Source organism: Pagrus major, chromosome 20 (assembly GCF_040436345.1).
Source record: "Pagrus major chromosome 20, Pma_NU_1.0".
Taxonomy (NCBI): Eukaryota; Metazoa; Chordata; class Actinopteri; order Spariformes; family Sparidae; genus Pagrus; species Pagrus major.
In genome coordinates, this window is record NC_133234.1 from 20,853,597 (window position 1) to 20,868,315 (window position 14,719).

Here is a 14,719-nt window from a genome sequence, read left to right on the forward strand (position 1 = left end):
CAGATAGCATGTTGAAGAAGCAGGTGGAACAGTACAGTAGGATGGGCTGGATGATACTCTGGTACAACAGCAGGATGAGACAAGGAGACAGCTATATAAAAGCAAAGAATTAAAGGTGAATGCTCTTGAAATGAATGAAACACCAATGAAAACACCAATACCAATGATGAGTTAGACCATCTCTAACCACTGTTTTACAATTGCTGAGACGTAAATGCCAGAGCTACTAGATGTGAGCGCTGAGGAGATATTTGGGCTGTATTTGGTTCATTTTTAGATCTGCTTGCTTGTTTCTCTCGCGAGATCTGGCAAACACCGTGCCACTGTGAACGCAACTCTCACGAGACGACGCGAGACCCAAGATGGCGGCCCCCTATCAGACTGCTAACTAAACAAACTTCTCTCCTCAGACGTTGAACCTTTCCGTTTAGGTGATATTTTTTCTTCATGCGCTGTTTCTTCCTTTTCACCACTAAACGAGCTGGACCATCTGGAACAATACATGTCGTCACAGAACCTGCATCATGAACAAGGACTATGCAGTCGGCGCGAAAACGGGCACAGACAGCCCCACTCCGAGCAACAAAAGGAGGCCTGGTCCGCTCTCCAGCTCAGGTACACCACCGTCCTCATCTCCTGCATACCTGCAAACTCGTCGCGGTTTTAGTTTCAGCCAGGGCCTTCAGTTAAATCGTGCAAACCCGAAGAGTTTGGACGACAAAGCTCGACGATAGGTTTCACTTCTCATGAAAACATTAAAGCTCTTTAACGTTTTTGCAAGTCTGGATGGGAAGGTGAAAGGTAAATATACGATTACAGACCCTGCACATTAATTACTCCTTTAGATGAAATACAAACCTGAGGCAAGCATGGGAATCTGTTAGTTAATGTATTTATATATTTAGTGTAACTTTTGATTGTTATGCATTGGGGAGGAGAGGGAGAAGGAAACATGAAGACTAAAAAGAAAGTCTGTTCAGATTAGACAGGTGTGTCTGCTCTGTAGCTTTCTGTGCCTGTAAGTCTTTGTTGGCATTTACATTTGTAAGTACGTGTATTCAAGTACTGTACTTAAGTTTAAATTGGAGTTACTTGTACCTTACTTGAGTATTTCCATTTTGTGAGATTTATAGGCTACTTCCTACTTCACTACATCTCAGAGGCAAATGTTGTAATTTTACTCTATTACATTTTTCTGACAGTTTAGTTACTATTCAGATTATTATTGTTGTCCCTCCCCCTCAAGTCCAGTGGAAACCATGTATCTCCAGATGTGTTGATGTTGAATGTTTGTGATAAACTGAAGGACGAAGTGATCCCGTGTTGAGAAAATTATCTTCCTTCTTAAGCTAAATAAACTCTTTTAAACCCCTCTTGGATCAGCTGGAAAATGCATCGTCACAAAGCTAAAAACAGGCCGTTTGTCTGACTTTTTAAAAGATGATTAGAGATTATATGATGAATTGCTGTAGATTAAACTTCCGTCAACAGTATGTAGGGAAGTTAAAATGAGCAGTAATATTAGTCCACAAACGTCGATATTAACTACAACAACACAATAGTGGAAGGCGACAAAGACGTGAGCTTTTTGCTCTGAATCGCGTCACATAATCACCGCCATTCAACTGCCGGAGTTTAGACCATCACTTTGTTTTCTATTGAGACCCCTATTGGCAGAATTAACTTATTGTGCACTTAAACATAGCTGTATGATCTTTATGAAACTGAAGGTTTTATTTTTGAGATTTGTAACTCTTTCAGATTATCGAAAAACTATGTTGTCCTGCAGTTGTCATTAGATCAGACTACTTCTCTAAGTCGTTCTAGTGTGCCATTTAGAACAATGTTGTTGACTGAATTTGGAAGGGAAATGTTGTGGTTACACATGTTCTTGTTCTGCTCTTCTCAAGATTTCACATTATTGATTAGTTCTTGATAATTTTCTATTTTGAATAATTTCCTAGAAAATGGCTTCCAACATTTTTTGTGTGTTTTTTAGTGTTCCCTGCAGGTGTTCAGCAGCTGTTGGTGATTAAAGAAGAGGTTTCCCCTGAGTGGTGCCCCAGCCTGGACCAGGAGGACCCAAAGCCTCTACACATAAAAGAGGAACAGGAGGAACTCTGGACCAGTCAGGAGGGAGAGCAGCTTCATGGGGTTGAGGAGGCTGATATCACCAAGTTCCCATTCACTGCTGTCACTGTCAAGAGTGAAGATGATGAAGAGAAACCGCAGACTTCACAGCTTCATCTAAGTCAAACTGAGGAAAACAGAGAGGCAGAGCCTCCAGCCAGCAGCTCAGCAACACGGATAAAAACAGAAACCGATGGAGAGGACTGTGGAGGATGTGAACCTGCCAGGAACCGAGATCCAGGTAGTAATCCACAATCAAATACTGGTGAAAAGGCTTCAGACTGTTCTGAGACTGACGTCAGCTCTGGTGATTGGCAAGAACCTTTGTCAGATTCTGGATCTGAAACTGAAGACAGTGACATTGATTGGAAAAGGACTAGGGCATCTGAGTCAGGTGTAGATGCAATGAAACATGAGGAGGTCTCTGCGAGTGATGTGGGATGTCACGCTGGGAAAAAATCATGTAGCTGCTTTGATTGTGGTAAAGGATTTCACAACAAGGGGTCTCTTCAGAGGCACATGATGTGTCATTTAGGAAAAAGAGCCTCTGGCTTTTTGGTTAATAAGAAATGTATTAGAGTAAAGGGAAGGGTAGATTCTCAGAGAAGTGTCAACACAGGACAGAAACCATTTGGTTGCGATGTTTGTGAAGAAAGATTTACAGAAAAGGAAAGTCTAAAGACACACATGACAGTCCACACAGGAGAAAAAACTTTTGGTTGTGATGTTTGTGGTAAAAGATTTAAGCGGCAGGCACATATTGAGACACACATGAGAGTCCACACCGGAGAGAAACCATTTGGCTGTGGTGATTGTGGGACGAGATTTAATCTTAAGCAAAATCTTAAGCGTCATATGCGAGTCCACACTGGAGAAAAACCATTTGGTTGTGATGTTTGTGGTAATAGATTTAAGCTCCACGCACATCTTAGCAGACATATGAGAGTCCACACAGGTGAAAAACCATTTGGTTGTGATGTTTGTGGTAATAGATTTAAGCAGCAGGCACATCTTAACAGACACATAAGAGTCCACACAGGAGAGAAACCATTTGGTTGTGATTTTTGTGGTAAAAGATTCACTGAACAGGGAAATCTGAAGAAACACATGAAAGTCCATTCTGGATAGATACTTTTGAGTTGGTGGGATTGTTCTGAAACATTTTCATTGTTTTAGTGTCATGCCTCCGCGCTGGTGATAGCTGTGGCCTCCACATTTTTGAGATAGCTCTAAATTAAGGAGGTTTGATAGAGTATTAATTTAATAGTGTTTAAATGCACTCGTTTGGGAGAGAGGGAAAGAGAGAGAGAGGCAGCTCTCATGTGGACAAGGGAGGGAGCTAACAAAGTTATACTGAACTTTCTATGCCCAGTGTAACTCTACAGATCTGTTTTTTCAGTTAATTGTCTGCACAGCAGATTATATTCTCTAAAGGCAAACAGAGTGACAGCTGACTCATGAACAGGTTGAGGGCTAAATGTGTGTAGACAGGTCCATCTAATAAACATCTGGAGTATGAACTGACTGTATCCTCACTTTGCTGCATATTTATTAGAGACAGCTCGATACCGCTTTTTCATGTTCAATACTGATACTTATAAGATATATATAACACTGAGTATCTGTCGATACTGATATCAATCAGATACAGCCTTTCCCGCTCTCTTACAAAACAATAAAAGCTATAGATAATACATCTGTATGGAAGCACTTTGCCTAACCTAGCCATTTAAAAACATGCTTAAAATGTAGAACAAATGGTCTACTTCTATAAAGGAAGAAATATATATCAACAATAAATATGCTTCTTTTTATTTTGACTTCCTTACAAACAGAACTTTTAGCATTTTTCCCCACAGTACTATCGTCGAATCACCGCTAACAAAGTGGCTCTGCTAATTCAGTTTCAAAAACATTTCATTTACTATTGTTTCTTCACAATAAAAGCCCCCCATTATTTAGTAATTTAAAAGCTTTTATTAGCAGCATGACAGGAAACGTTGTGTTTGCACCAGCAGTAACTAAACAGTAAACATGACTCCTGAAAAAGCTGAGAGCAAACACGATGGAACCGTAAAACACAACCATCGCCAGTGCGGCTCAGCTCAACTCGCCGCAGTAAACCAGGTGATGGAAAAGTAAATTGGCGCGACTCAGTTTGACTCCTTGCCGCTCAGTTTGACTCACTGCACATGCTAGTGGAAAAACAGCATTGGTTGTTGCGGTGCACTTGTCTTCCTGGCACTCATCGCCTGTAAAAACAAAAATCAACATACTCCTTCCCATAGTGTTTCTGCAAGTGTTTTACCAAGATCCTTGGGGACATATTTGAAGTTATAAAATTGAGTACTTTCATTGTATTTTGTTTCTGTCTCTTTTGCGTTCATTTTAAAATATGTAAGAAAAACAGTTGCACTTGATTTGATTGTGTGTCTTTCCCACAAAAATTGTCTATTAAGGCTGTCACTTCCATCCAAGTTGTAGGATTTCTAAAAGTATATGGTCAGCGACAGCTTGACATTATATATTATTCTCAAAGACTCCATCAATTAAAGGTCTCCAGGGTGATCTTGACAAGTGGGGAGTCCCAAGATGGAATAGACCATTAGAACTTGTAATGAGACTCAAGCGGCCATTCATTGTAATAAAAGTTGCTCACTGATTGCATATTTTTATTGTCATTTCTGATTGTGTGGTCTGAGTTATAAAATCTGACTTGTCTAGTGCTGGTTTGAGCCAGATGGACAGGCTTGTCACCCCATTTCCATCCAGCACGCAAAACTGCACATGCCACATACTCAAATTGATTCAGTGGCTCTGTGTGGCAAGTAAACTAAATTTGCCAGTTACCAACCGCATTAAAAACCATACAGACTATCCATCTGTCTTCTCGCATTTATCTCGGGTTGGGTCGTGGTGGCAAAAGGCTAAACAAGGTATTCCTGATGTACCTCTCCCCAAAAAAGGCTTTTTAGCTCCTCCTGAGGGATCCCTGTCCAGATGAGAGATATATCCCTCAAGCAAGTCCCTGGTCTACCCTGGGGTCTCTTCCTAGTTGGTTGTGCCTGGAAAACCTCCAAAGGGAGGCACCCAGGAGTTATTCTAACCAGATGCCAGAACCACCTCAGCTGGCTTCTTTCGCACAAAGGAGCAGCGGCTTTATTCCAAGCTCCCGCCAGATGTCTGAGCTCCTCACCCTATCTCTGAGGCTGAGCCCAGCCACCTAATCGAGGAAACTCATTTTGACTGCTCGTATCCACAATCTCATTCTTTTCGTTACTACCCAAAGCTCATGACCATAGGTAAGGGTTGGAACGTAGATCGACTGGTAAATCAAAAGCTTGTGTTCCAGCACAACATCCACATTACTGCTGACTGCACACCAAGCTGCCAAAGTTTATTCCAGAGTTCAGTAAAGGAGGCTCCAACCGATTGTCGAACCTCGGATTCAAGGAGAACAATGCAGATTCCATCCTAGTTGTGGAACAGTGGACCAGCTTGTGGGCATGCTGGAGGAGTCGTGGGAGTTTGCCCATCCAGTCTTCATGTGATTTGTGGACTTGGAGAAGGCCTACGACCGTGTAGTACTTGGGGGGACGGTACTGTGGGAGTATGGGGTACTGTGGCCATTGGTGCGAGTCATTGGTCCCTATATCATCAAAATGAGAGCTATGTTCAAATATTCGGCACAAAGTCCAACTCAGGCAGGGTTGTCCCTTGTTCCCAATCCTGTTTGTGATATTCATGGACAGAATCTCTGGGCACAACCATTGTGAGGAGTGTATGGTTTGGGAACCTCAGAATTGCATTTGTGTGAAGCAGTTAGGATAGGGTCAGTACCTCCATTTTTGAGGCCATGGTTGGCTGCCAGAAAATGGCGGATTGCCCCCAGTGGCTGAGGGGTGAGCTCCTGCCTCCAGCAAAGGAGTTCAAGTATCTTGGGTTCTTGTTCATGAGTGACAGGAAGATGGAGTGAGAAATGGACAATAGGGCCTAATAAACATATTTGTCATTGCTTGCCATTGTTTAAACCAAATGGAAAAGGTACTGCCCTGTCTCTGCCAACATGTAAGACAACAAATATTATTCACTACACCAGCTACACTTCCTGCTGTATGATCATCAGCCAACAGGGACTAAACCTCCTACTTGCTGTTTCAAGTAGGATGTTGAGCCACCCACTCTAAATTTAAAACTGCACCCCAAATAAACTGTGCAGCCGTTTTACCCTGCAGCCTTGAAGCTTAACACCAAGTGTAATGCTGGTGGCCTTAGTTGGATAACACCTATACCGTGATGATACAAGGATGTGAAGGTTGAAAGAAAAGTTAAAGGATGACACTTAGAAAAACATTACTTTTTATTAATTTCCTATGTTTTTAAATAATCTCCCAGAAAATGGCTGCCTACATTTCTGTGTGTGTTTCAGTGTTGCCTGCAGATGTCCTGCAGCTGTTGGTGGTTAAAGAAGAGGTTCCCCCTGACTGGAACACCAGCCTGGACAAGGCTGACCCAGAGCTCCTACACATAATAGAGGAAGAACTCTGGACCAGTCAGGAGGGAGAGGAGCTTAATGGGCTAGAGGAGGATGATATCACTAGGATCACCTTCACTACTGTCACTTTGAAGTGTGAAGATGATGATGAGAAACCTCAGTCTCCACAGCTACATCGAAATCAAACTGAGGAAAACAGAGAGACAGAGCCTCCAGCTAGCGGCGCAGCAACAGAAATTAAAACAAAAACTGATGGAGAGAACTATGGAGGACCTGAGCCTGCCAGGAACTGTGATCTGGATAGTTATCCACAACCAAACACTGATGAGAAGGCTTCAGACTGTTCTGAAATTGAAGTCAGTTGTGATGATTGGCAAGAACCTTTGTCAGATTCTGGACCTGTACGTGATGGGAGATGTAGCACAGGGAAAAAATCCTCGAGCTGCTTTGAATGTGGTAAAGGGTTAAAAGACAAATGGTCTCTTAAGAGAAATATTATGTGTAATTTAGGAAAAAAGTCCTCCAGCTGTTTAGTTAATAAGGAATGTAGAGTGAAGCCAACGGTAGATTCACAGCTGAGAATCACTACAGGAGAAAAAACATTTTGTTGTAAGATTTGTCATAAAATATTTACTGAGCAGGGAAATCTGAAGACACACATGAGAGTCCACACAGGAGAAAAACCATTTGGTTGTGATGTTTGTAGTAAGAGATTTACACAACAGGAAAGTCTGAAGAAACACATGAGAACCCACACAGGAGAGAAACCATTTGGCTGTGACGATTGTGGAAGAAGATTTGCGGAACAGGGAAACCTGAAGAGACACATGAGAGTTCACACAGGAGAAAAACCATTTGGCTGTGATGTTTGTAGTAAAAGATTTACACAACAAGAAAGTTTAAAGAAACACATGAGAACACACACAGGAGAGAAACCATTTGGCTGCAATGTTTGTGGTAATACATTTAAGCAGCAGGCAAATCTTAGTAAACACATGAGAGTCCACACAGGAGAAAAACCATTTGGTTGTGATGTTTGTGGTAAAACATTTACAGAACGGGGAAAACTAAAGAGACATATCAAAGTCCACACAGGAGAGAAACCATTTGGATGTGAAGAGAGTTACCCTGAAGAAACATCTTAAGAGTCTTTGTGGTGTTTTATGTTTGTGGTAAAAACTTACATTCAACAGGGAAATCTGAACAACCACATCAAAATCCACTCCGCATAGGAGCTTTTCAGTTCCAAAGTTTATTATTAAAAATTATTATTGATATAGAGTGTTTGTCAGAACTACAGCAGTTTACATTGTAATTGTTTCTTTGCATTTTGTTTTACTCTTGTGTGTATTGTGTAATATGTGACTTTGACTAGAAAAACTCTTTTTCTTCCAAGTTGTAGACTGTTTTAAAGTGCTTAGTCAAAGGCAGCTGGACTTTTTATTCATAAAGATTCCACTCATAAAAGGTCTCCTCAGTTTTCTTAACCTGTGCAAATCCCATGAATTAGCCATAAAAGCACAGCATGAGAATTTGTTACCGGACATAGGATGGCATCTTTTCTAATAAAAGTCACTTACTAAATACACATTTTCATTGTCTTCCCTCATTGTGTGGTCCTTAATGCATATGCATTAGTGTATGAGTTTCAAAAGTGTACTGCTATAGCGTTAATTTGAGCCAGGTGGACTTGCTTTTTACTGCATTACAATTGGGTACACTAAAAGGCACAGGCCACACATCCAGATTCACTCAACAGCCCTGTCTGGCAAGTAAAAAAAATAGGATGGTCACCAACAGAATCAGAAATAATACAGACCAATTACCACACATTTGTTATGGTTTGTTTGGTTGAATCCAAATAAAAACTCACTGCACAATCTCTGTCAACACTTATATAATGAAGCAAACAAAGTTTCCTGCTGCAGTTCCACTACCTGCTGTTTGATTATCAACTGACAGGGACTCACCTTAATATCTGCTGCCTCATATGCCACCTGCAACTAGCAATTTTGCCCTGCAGATCTGAAGCTGTACTGCTGGTGACCCCAGTTGGATAACACCTGTACCTTGATGAAAGAATAGAGTTAAAAGGAAAGGAAATGGTTGTAATGATAAACCATTTTAATATCTGCTCATGAAAATTAATGCGTCAAAATGGGATACAGCCAGATACACAAGGAGACTTAAAGATATATAATATATTGTACTGTAATGTATATAATACAATATGGAGCATAACCTGAATAAAGGTTAAGTGATTGAAACACTGTTTACTGTGAATCATGAACAAATAGAGAAACAAAGCATTTCCTGCAATGGTCAGGTGGGCACTGACCTGTACATGTGTTTTTTTTTTTAAGTTTTTTTTTTTTATTTAGCCAGCAATATTTAATGGTGAGAAATTAACTATTTTCTCTGTTGGCTTAAACCAGCAGTGGCTAATCATGACTGATGACCTGAATAGCATAGCCAGCAATGGCTACAGGACGGCAATGCCCTTTTGATATCTAGGTTTTAACCAGTGACTAATGGTCAGCAATTACCTGAATAGCTTAGCCAGCAATGGCCACAAGGCAGCGAAGCCTTGCTTTCAATGTATTGGCATTAGTCAGCAATGGCAAATACAAAGTTAGGTCCGACGACCAAACTGAAAATACCATAAGTGATATGTGAAGTCCACTCCTCCATTCTTTCACACTGTGTCTAGTAAAACTCAGTTTGGCCACATGATCTCAACTTCCAGGGTTTCTTCTCCATCTTCACTATGTCTGAGAACTCATTGAGCCACCTTGAGCCAGATGTGAAAATTTCTGTGTAGTGAGGTTGTGGGCTACATTATAATCTTAACTAGGGATGCACGATATATATCCAACAGATAAATTATTAGCCCGATGATGGAAAATTTACGATTGATTATCGGCAGTTAAAGAAATTACAGCCAATAATACAAAGCCAAATTGGAAAATAGAGCTTTGGTAAGATTAGTGCAATGTTTTTTTTGTTGTTGTTGCTCTTTTTGCCATAAAAAGCATGATCCATTTGAACTAAAAATGACTGAAAAAAAAAAATCTGTCATGTTTTAAAAATAAGTGATTCAGAGTTGTAAAGCCTGAAGTGAGAGACCATCTTCCCTCACAAATGAAAAGTTAGTAACTGCGGAACCTTAGTGGTGACAACAGGCCCGTGCACCAGAGCATGTGGTAAGTAAAAAAAATCTTTGCTGTAGTTGAAGTTGATTCCTGTCCATGCTTTATCAGCAAAAAAACAAGTATCTAAAAATAATAAGAGATACCGAGATCATAGAAGATACAAGGTTCATTATTCAATTAAAAAAGAAACATACAAGTGGAATCATTTAAAATAATTGATTTAAATTCACCAAATGGTATTTAAATTTAATTTCTTGGGTGCTTCATAATTAGTTACTCTTAGTCCACTGACCAAACATCTCATACGTTTTCATGAAAAATGGGGAGGTCCCAGGAATAAGCCATGGATGGAGCATAAGAAGTACCAGACTCAAAATGGCCGACTTCATTAAAAAAAAAAGTTTTTTTGGGTGCACATTTTAATTGTCATTCCTTATTCCATGGTCATTAACACATATGATTGATCCTTTATAGATTCATGTGTTTCACAAAGGGGTGAATCTCGCCCATGCTTACTTGTGAATGACTGAGCCTTTCATGGATGCCCCTTTCATAACCGATCATGATAATTTTATGTGTCATCACTTAACGTGAGGAATGTTTCAAGCAGGTGTGCATATATTTAGAAAAATCATTGAAGTTTGAGGTTAAAAGTCACATTTACTGCCCCATGTAGGTCCGAACTTCCCCAATATTGAGCAGTTTTTTTCCCAGACATTGTGGTAAACAAATCCATAGAGGAAACTCTTTATGATAAAATTTGGGAGACTTCCTCTGCATAATGGGTGGAATTTTTAAGCAAATTGGGGTAAAAACATGTAGAGACTATCTCACTACTTACTGCTTGTCATGGATGGTGTGCACCATCCTGTATTTAAACATTATTGAATTAATTATGAATATATTATTATTAGTTATTATTATTAATTATTCATTTTCTACTTGGAATTCCCAAGAAAATTATCATCAAATGTTTTTATGTGTTTCAGTGATCCATGCCGATTTCCAGCAGCTGTTGGTGATAAACGAAGTGGTTTCCCCTGAGTGGAGGCCCAGTCTGGACCAGGAGGACCCAGACACCGTACACATTAAAGAGGAACTCTGCAACAGTCAGGAGGGAGAGCAGCTTCATGGACAGGAAGATGCCTATATGACTAGTTTCCCATTCACTGCTGTCACTGTAAAGAGTGAAGATGATGAAAAGAAACCTCAGTCCTCACAGCTTCATCTAAGTCAAGTTGAGGAAAACAGAGACGCAGAGCCTCCAGCCAGCAGCTCAACAACACAGATTAAAACAGAAACTGATAGAGAGGACTGCGGAGGATCTGAACCTGCCAGGAACAGAGATCAAGATAGTCGTTCACAACCAAATAATGATGAAAAGGCTTCAGATTGTTCTGGGACTGGAGTAGGTTATGATGACTGGCAAGAGCCTTTGTCTAATTCTGGACCTGAAACTGAAGACAGTGACAGTGGTGGGGAGGAAACCAGGGCACCTAAGTCAGGTGTAAATGCTCTGAGACATAAAGACGCCCCTGTCAGTGATGTGGGATGTGACACTGGAAAAAAACCCTACAGCTGCTTTGAGTGTGGTGATGGATTTCATTACAAGGGGTCTCTTCAGAGACATATGTGTCATTTGGGCAACAGGTCCTCCTGCAGTTTGGCTAATAAGAAATGTTGTGGAATTAAGCAAAAAGTAGATTCAGAGATCAGAGTCCACACAGGAAAAACACCATTTGCCTGTGTCCTTTGTAGGAAAAAATTTACACACCAGCAAAGTCTGAAGAGACACATTAGAGTCCACACGGGAGAAAAACCATTTGGGTGTGAAGTTTGTGTTAAAACATTTAAACATCAAGAAAGTCTGAAGAGACACATGAGAGTCCACACGGGAGAGAAACCATTTGGTTGCGATGTTTGTAGGAAAACATTTGATAATCAGCAAAGTCTGAAGAGACACATGAGAGTCCACACGGGAGAGAAACCATTTGGTTGTGATGTTTGTGGTAAAAGCTTCAAAGAACAAGGAAAATTAAAAAGACACATGAGAGTCCACACAGGTGAAAAACCATTTGGTTGTGATGTTTGCAGTAAAAGATTTACACACCAGGAAAGTCTGAAGAAACACACGAGAATCCACACAGGAGAGAAACCATTTAATTGTGATGTTTGTGGGAAAAGATTTACACATCAGGAAAGTCTGAAGAAACACATGAGAATCCACACAGGAGAGAAACCATTTGGTTGTGATGTTTGTAATAAAACATTTACACTACAGGATAGCCTGAAGAAACACATCAGAGTCCACACAGGAGAGAAACCATTTGGTTGCAATGTTTGTGGTAAAAGATTTACAGAACAGGGAAATCTGAACAAACACACAAGAATCCACTTGGGAGAGAAACCATTTGGTTGTAGTGTTTGTAGTAAAAGATTTACAGAACAGGGACGTCTGAAAAAACATGTCAGAGTCCACACAGGCGAGAAAAAAAATGTTTTGTGATCTTTTTGGCAAAAGCTTTACACAACAGGGTGGACTGAAGACACACGTGAGAATTCAGGTTTTAAATGTTTCCGTTGCCTTGAATTGTTGTGAAATATTAAGTGGTCTTCTATTGTTTTTATTTTATTTTTAATAAGTCTTTCTCATCTGTTTCTCGAATGCTAACTTAGTTTTTTCATTTGCCAAAAAATGGTCTCGAAAGGTTTTTCCTCATCCAAGTTTCTAAGGCAAGGCAAGGCAAGTTTATTTATATAGCACAATTTCGACACAAGGCAACTCAAAGTGCTTTACAGGCACATAAAAATTACATTAAAAGCATTTAAAATACATTAAAACAAGTTAAGAAATCTTTCCTACGCCAGCTTCCTGGTTTTTGCTGGACTAAGACTACTCAATCATAGGAATATGGACTTTATTTTTCATTCTGTATTCTAGACTCCACTCATATGGCCTGTTCAGTTTTCATGACTTTTGGTGAGTCCCATGAGTTAGCAATTAATGGACTATTAGAACTTGTTACCAGACTTAAAATACCTGCCATTCGTTTGAATAAAATTTCCTCGCTGGATGCATCTTTTCATTGTCCTTCCTCATTGTGTGGTCCTTGTGTGTGGCATTTGCCAGAACACACGCTGAAGAAGGGTGTCTTGTCTGAAACGTCCATGTGGCAAGATGAAACAGTTGAATGGGAGTGCTGTCCTTTATTTTTATTTTTGATCATCAATGGTGTGCACCATCACTATAATTATTACATGTTCTAGTCCTGTAGCCTAACATTTCTTAAGGGAACTGTACTTTTCAGTAGGGTCAACCAGTTTTACTAATTTCCCATTTTTTTCCCCCTTAAGTTCAAGAAAATGGACGCCGAATTTTATTCTGTGTATTTCAGTGTTCCATGCAGACATTGGTGAATAAAGAAGAGGCTAAATACTGATGAAAAGGCAATCAAGGAAATATGACAGCTTCTATTTTTGAGGGAGCCAGCAATGGCTAATGGTCAACAGGGACCTACGTAGCTCAGCCAACAATGGCCAACGATGTGTGGAATGCTGGATATCTTTGAACAAGAACACTGAAACCTGTTCAAGCTATAAAGTAGGTGTGAAACATCTGGGCAGCTTGAACCAAACAAAGACTGGCTTTCTTTTACAATTGTGGTGATCAACGTGTGGCAATACGGGACAAGGCTCCACAAAGGTTGTTAATGGTCCTGGACGAGCCATGTGTGACCCCACCCAAACCCCCTCTCACAGCAGGAGACAGATACTCAGGTGTGACCAGTGGAAAACCCACAGTGAATTCTACACAGAGGAATGAAAGATTTTTAAAAAATGGTTTAAAATGGAAGTACTAAACCCTGCTGCTGAGCATACAGATCTGAAAAACTGAATTTCTTTACTTTAAGTACGTGTCTGAAAACAGGCCTTATCAGGAATTTTGGGATGCCCCTTTGGGAGAATTCATCAACGTTCACTCTTCCCAAACAAAGAACTCTTTGAGAACAACTTTTTTCTTGAAAACTAAAAACGCTACTAATGCTTGTGCTGTGTTACTTTTCTTATTGTTTGATATGTACTTTTGGTATTCTTTATTATGTTATAAGTAGTTACCATTCAATAACTAAATGCTGCAAGATAAACAAATGTTAAAAGTATGCAGTAATATTTCAGAAACCGACAGAGAAACACACATGTTGTTTGGTATTATTTTACTCATCTGAGCATAAAAACTTCAGATATTTAGCCATTGCTGTTTTTTAGTAACAGGATGCAGTTATTAAAAATATTGTCCTAAAAGTTAAAGCCAAACACATGTGGCCTCCAACACCTGGGATGCTGCGTGCCTGGATGGGGGTTGGCCAGTGGCACCGCCCCCGTGGGGGACTAGCCTATCCCTGGATTGGTCAGACGCACTTCATCTTTTCCAACTCTGTGTATAAAATGCAGTCAGTGCAGTAAATTCATATTGAACTTCCTTGTTTACCAGTGCTGGGTTGCCATTCTGCCTGTGTTTCCAACTTCGACCCTGAATCTTCACTTGAAGCCATTTACTCTGCGCCTGACCAACATACAGACTCAACTGGATCTCTCTTCAGTGTTGGACATCATTGAACCAACTCACAAGCCAAACAAGTAAAAGTACATTCCTTTGTTTTATTTTGTAATTTCTAATCACTGTATTTTCTGGGCCTGTATCCTAACATTTCTTTAAAGGGAAATTTACATTTCACATTATTAATGTATAAATGTTTTCATTCATTTCCTATTTTTTGCATTAATGCTGCAATCCACTGCGAGTCCGAGGTCCATATTTACGGTTTAGTTTTCCCGTCTTCCAATCTAAATGTCTGAAAAAATAGCATTTTGGGTCTTTTTAGTTTGGAGTACAATGGAATGCAGCATTGTTTCTTAGAAAATGATTACTACATTTTTTTAT

The 14,719-nt window shown here is 40.0% G+C and overlaps 1 protein-coding gene across 2 annotated transcripts; it reads left to right on the forward strand.

Moving 5' to 3' along the window:
- The first annotated feature begins 383 nt into the window (after positions 1-383).
- Positions 384-12,328, forward strand: LOC141015257 (uncharacterized). Of its 2 annotated transcripts, none has more exons than XM_073489218.1 (3): positions 384-615; positions 2,000-2,371; positions 10,767-12,328. In XM_073489218.1, the coding sequence occupies exons 1-3, from the start codon at positions 525-527 to the stop codon at positions 12,281-12,283; spliced, it is 1,980 nt and encodes a 659-aa protein (XP_073345319.1). In that variant the 5' UTR covers positions 384-524; the 3' UTR covers positions 12,284-12,328. The 2 variants fall into 2 exon arrangements, with proteins under 2 accessions (XP_073345319.1, XP_073345320.1); XM_073489219.1 differs by lacking the exon at positions 10,767-12,328 and adding an exon at positions 6,560-8,215.
- The last annotated feature ends 2,391 nt before the right edge of the window (positions 12,329-14,719 follow it).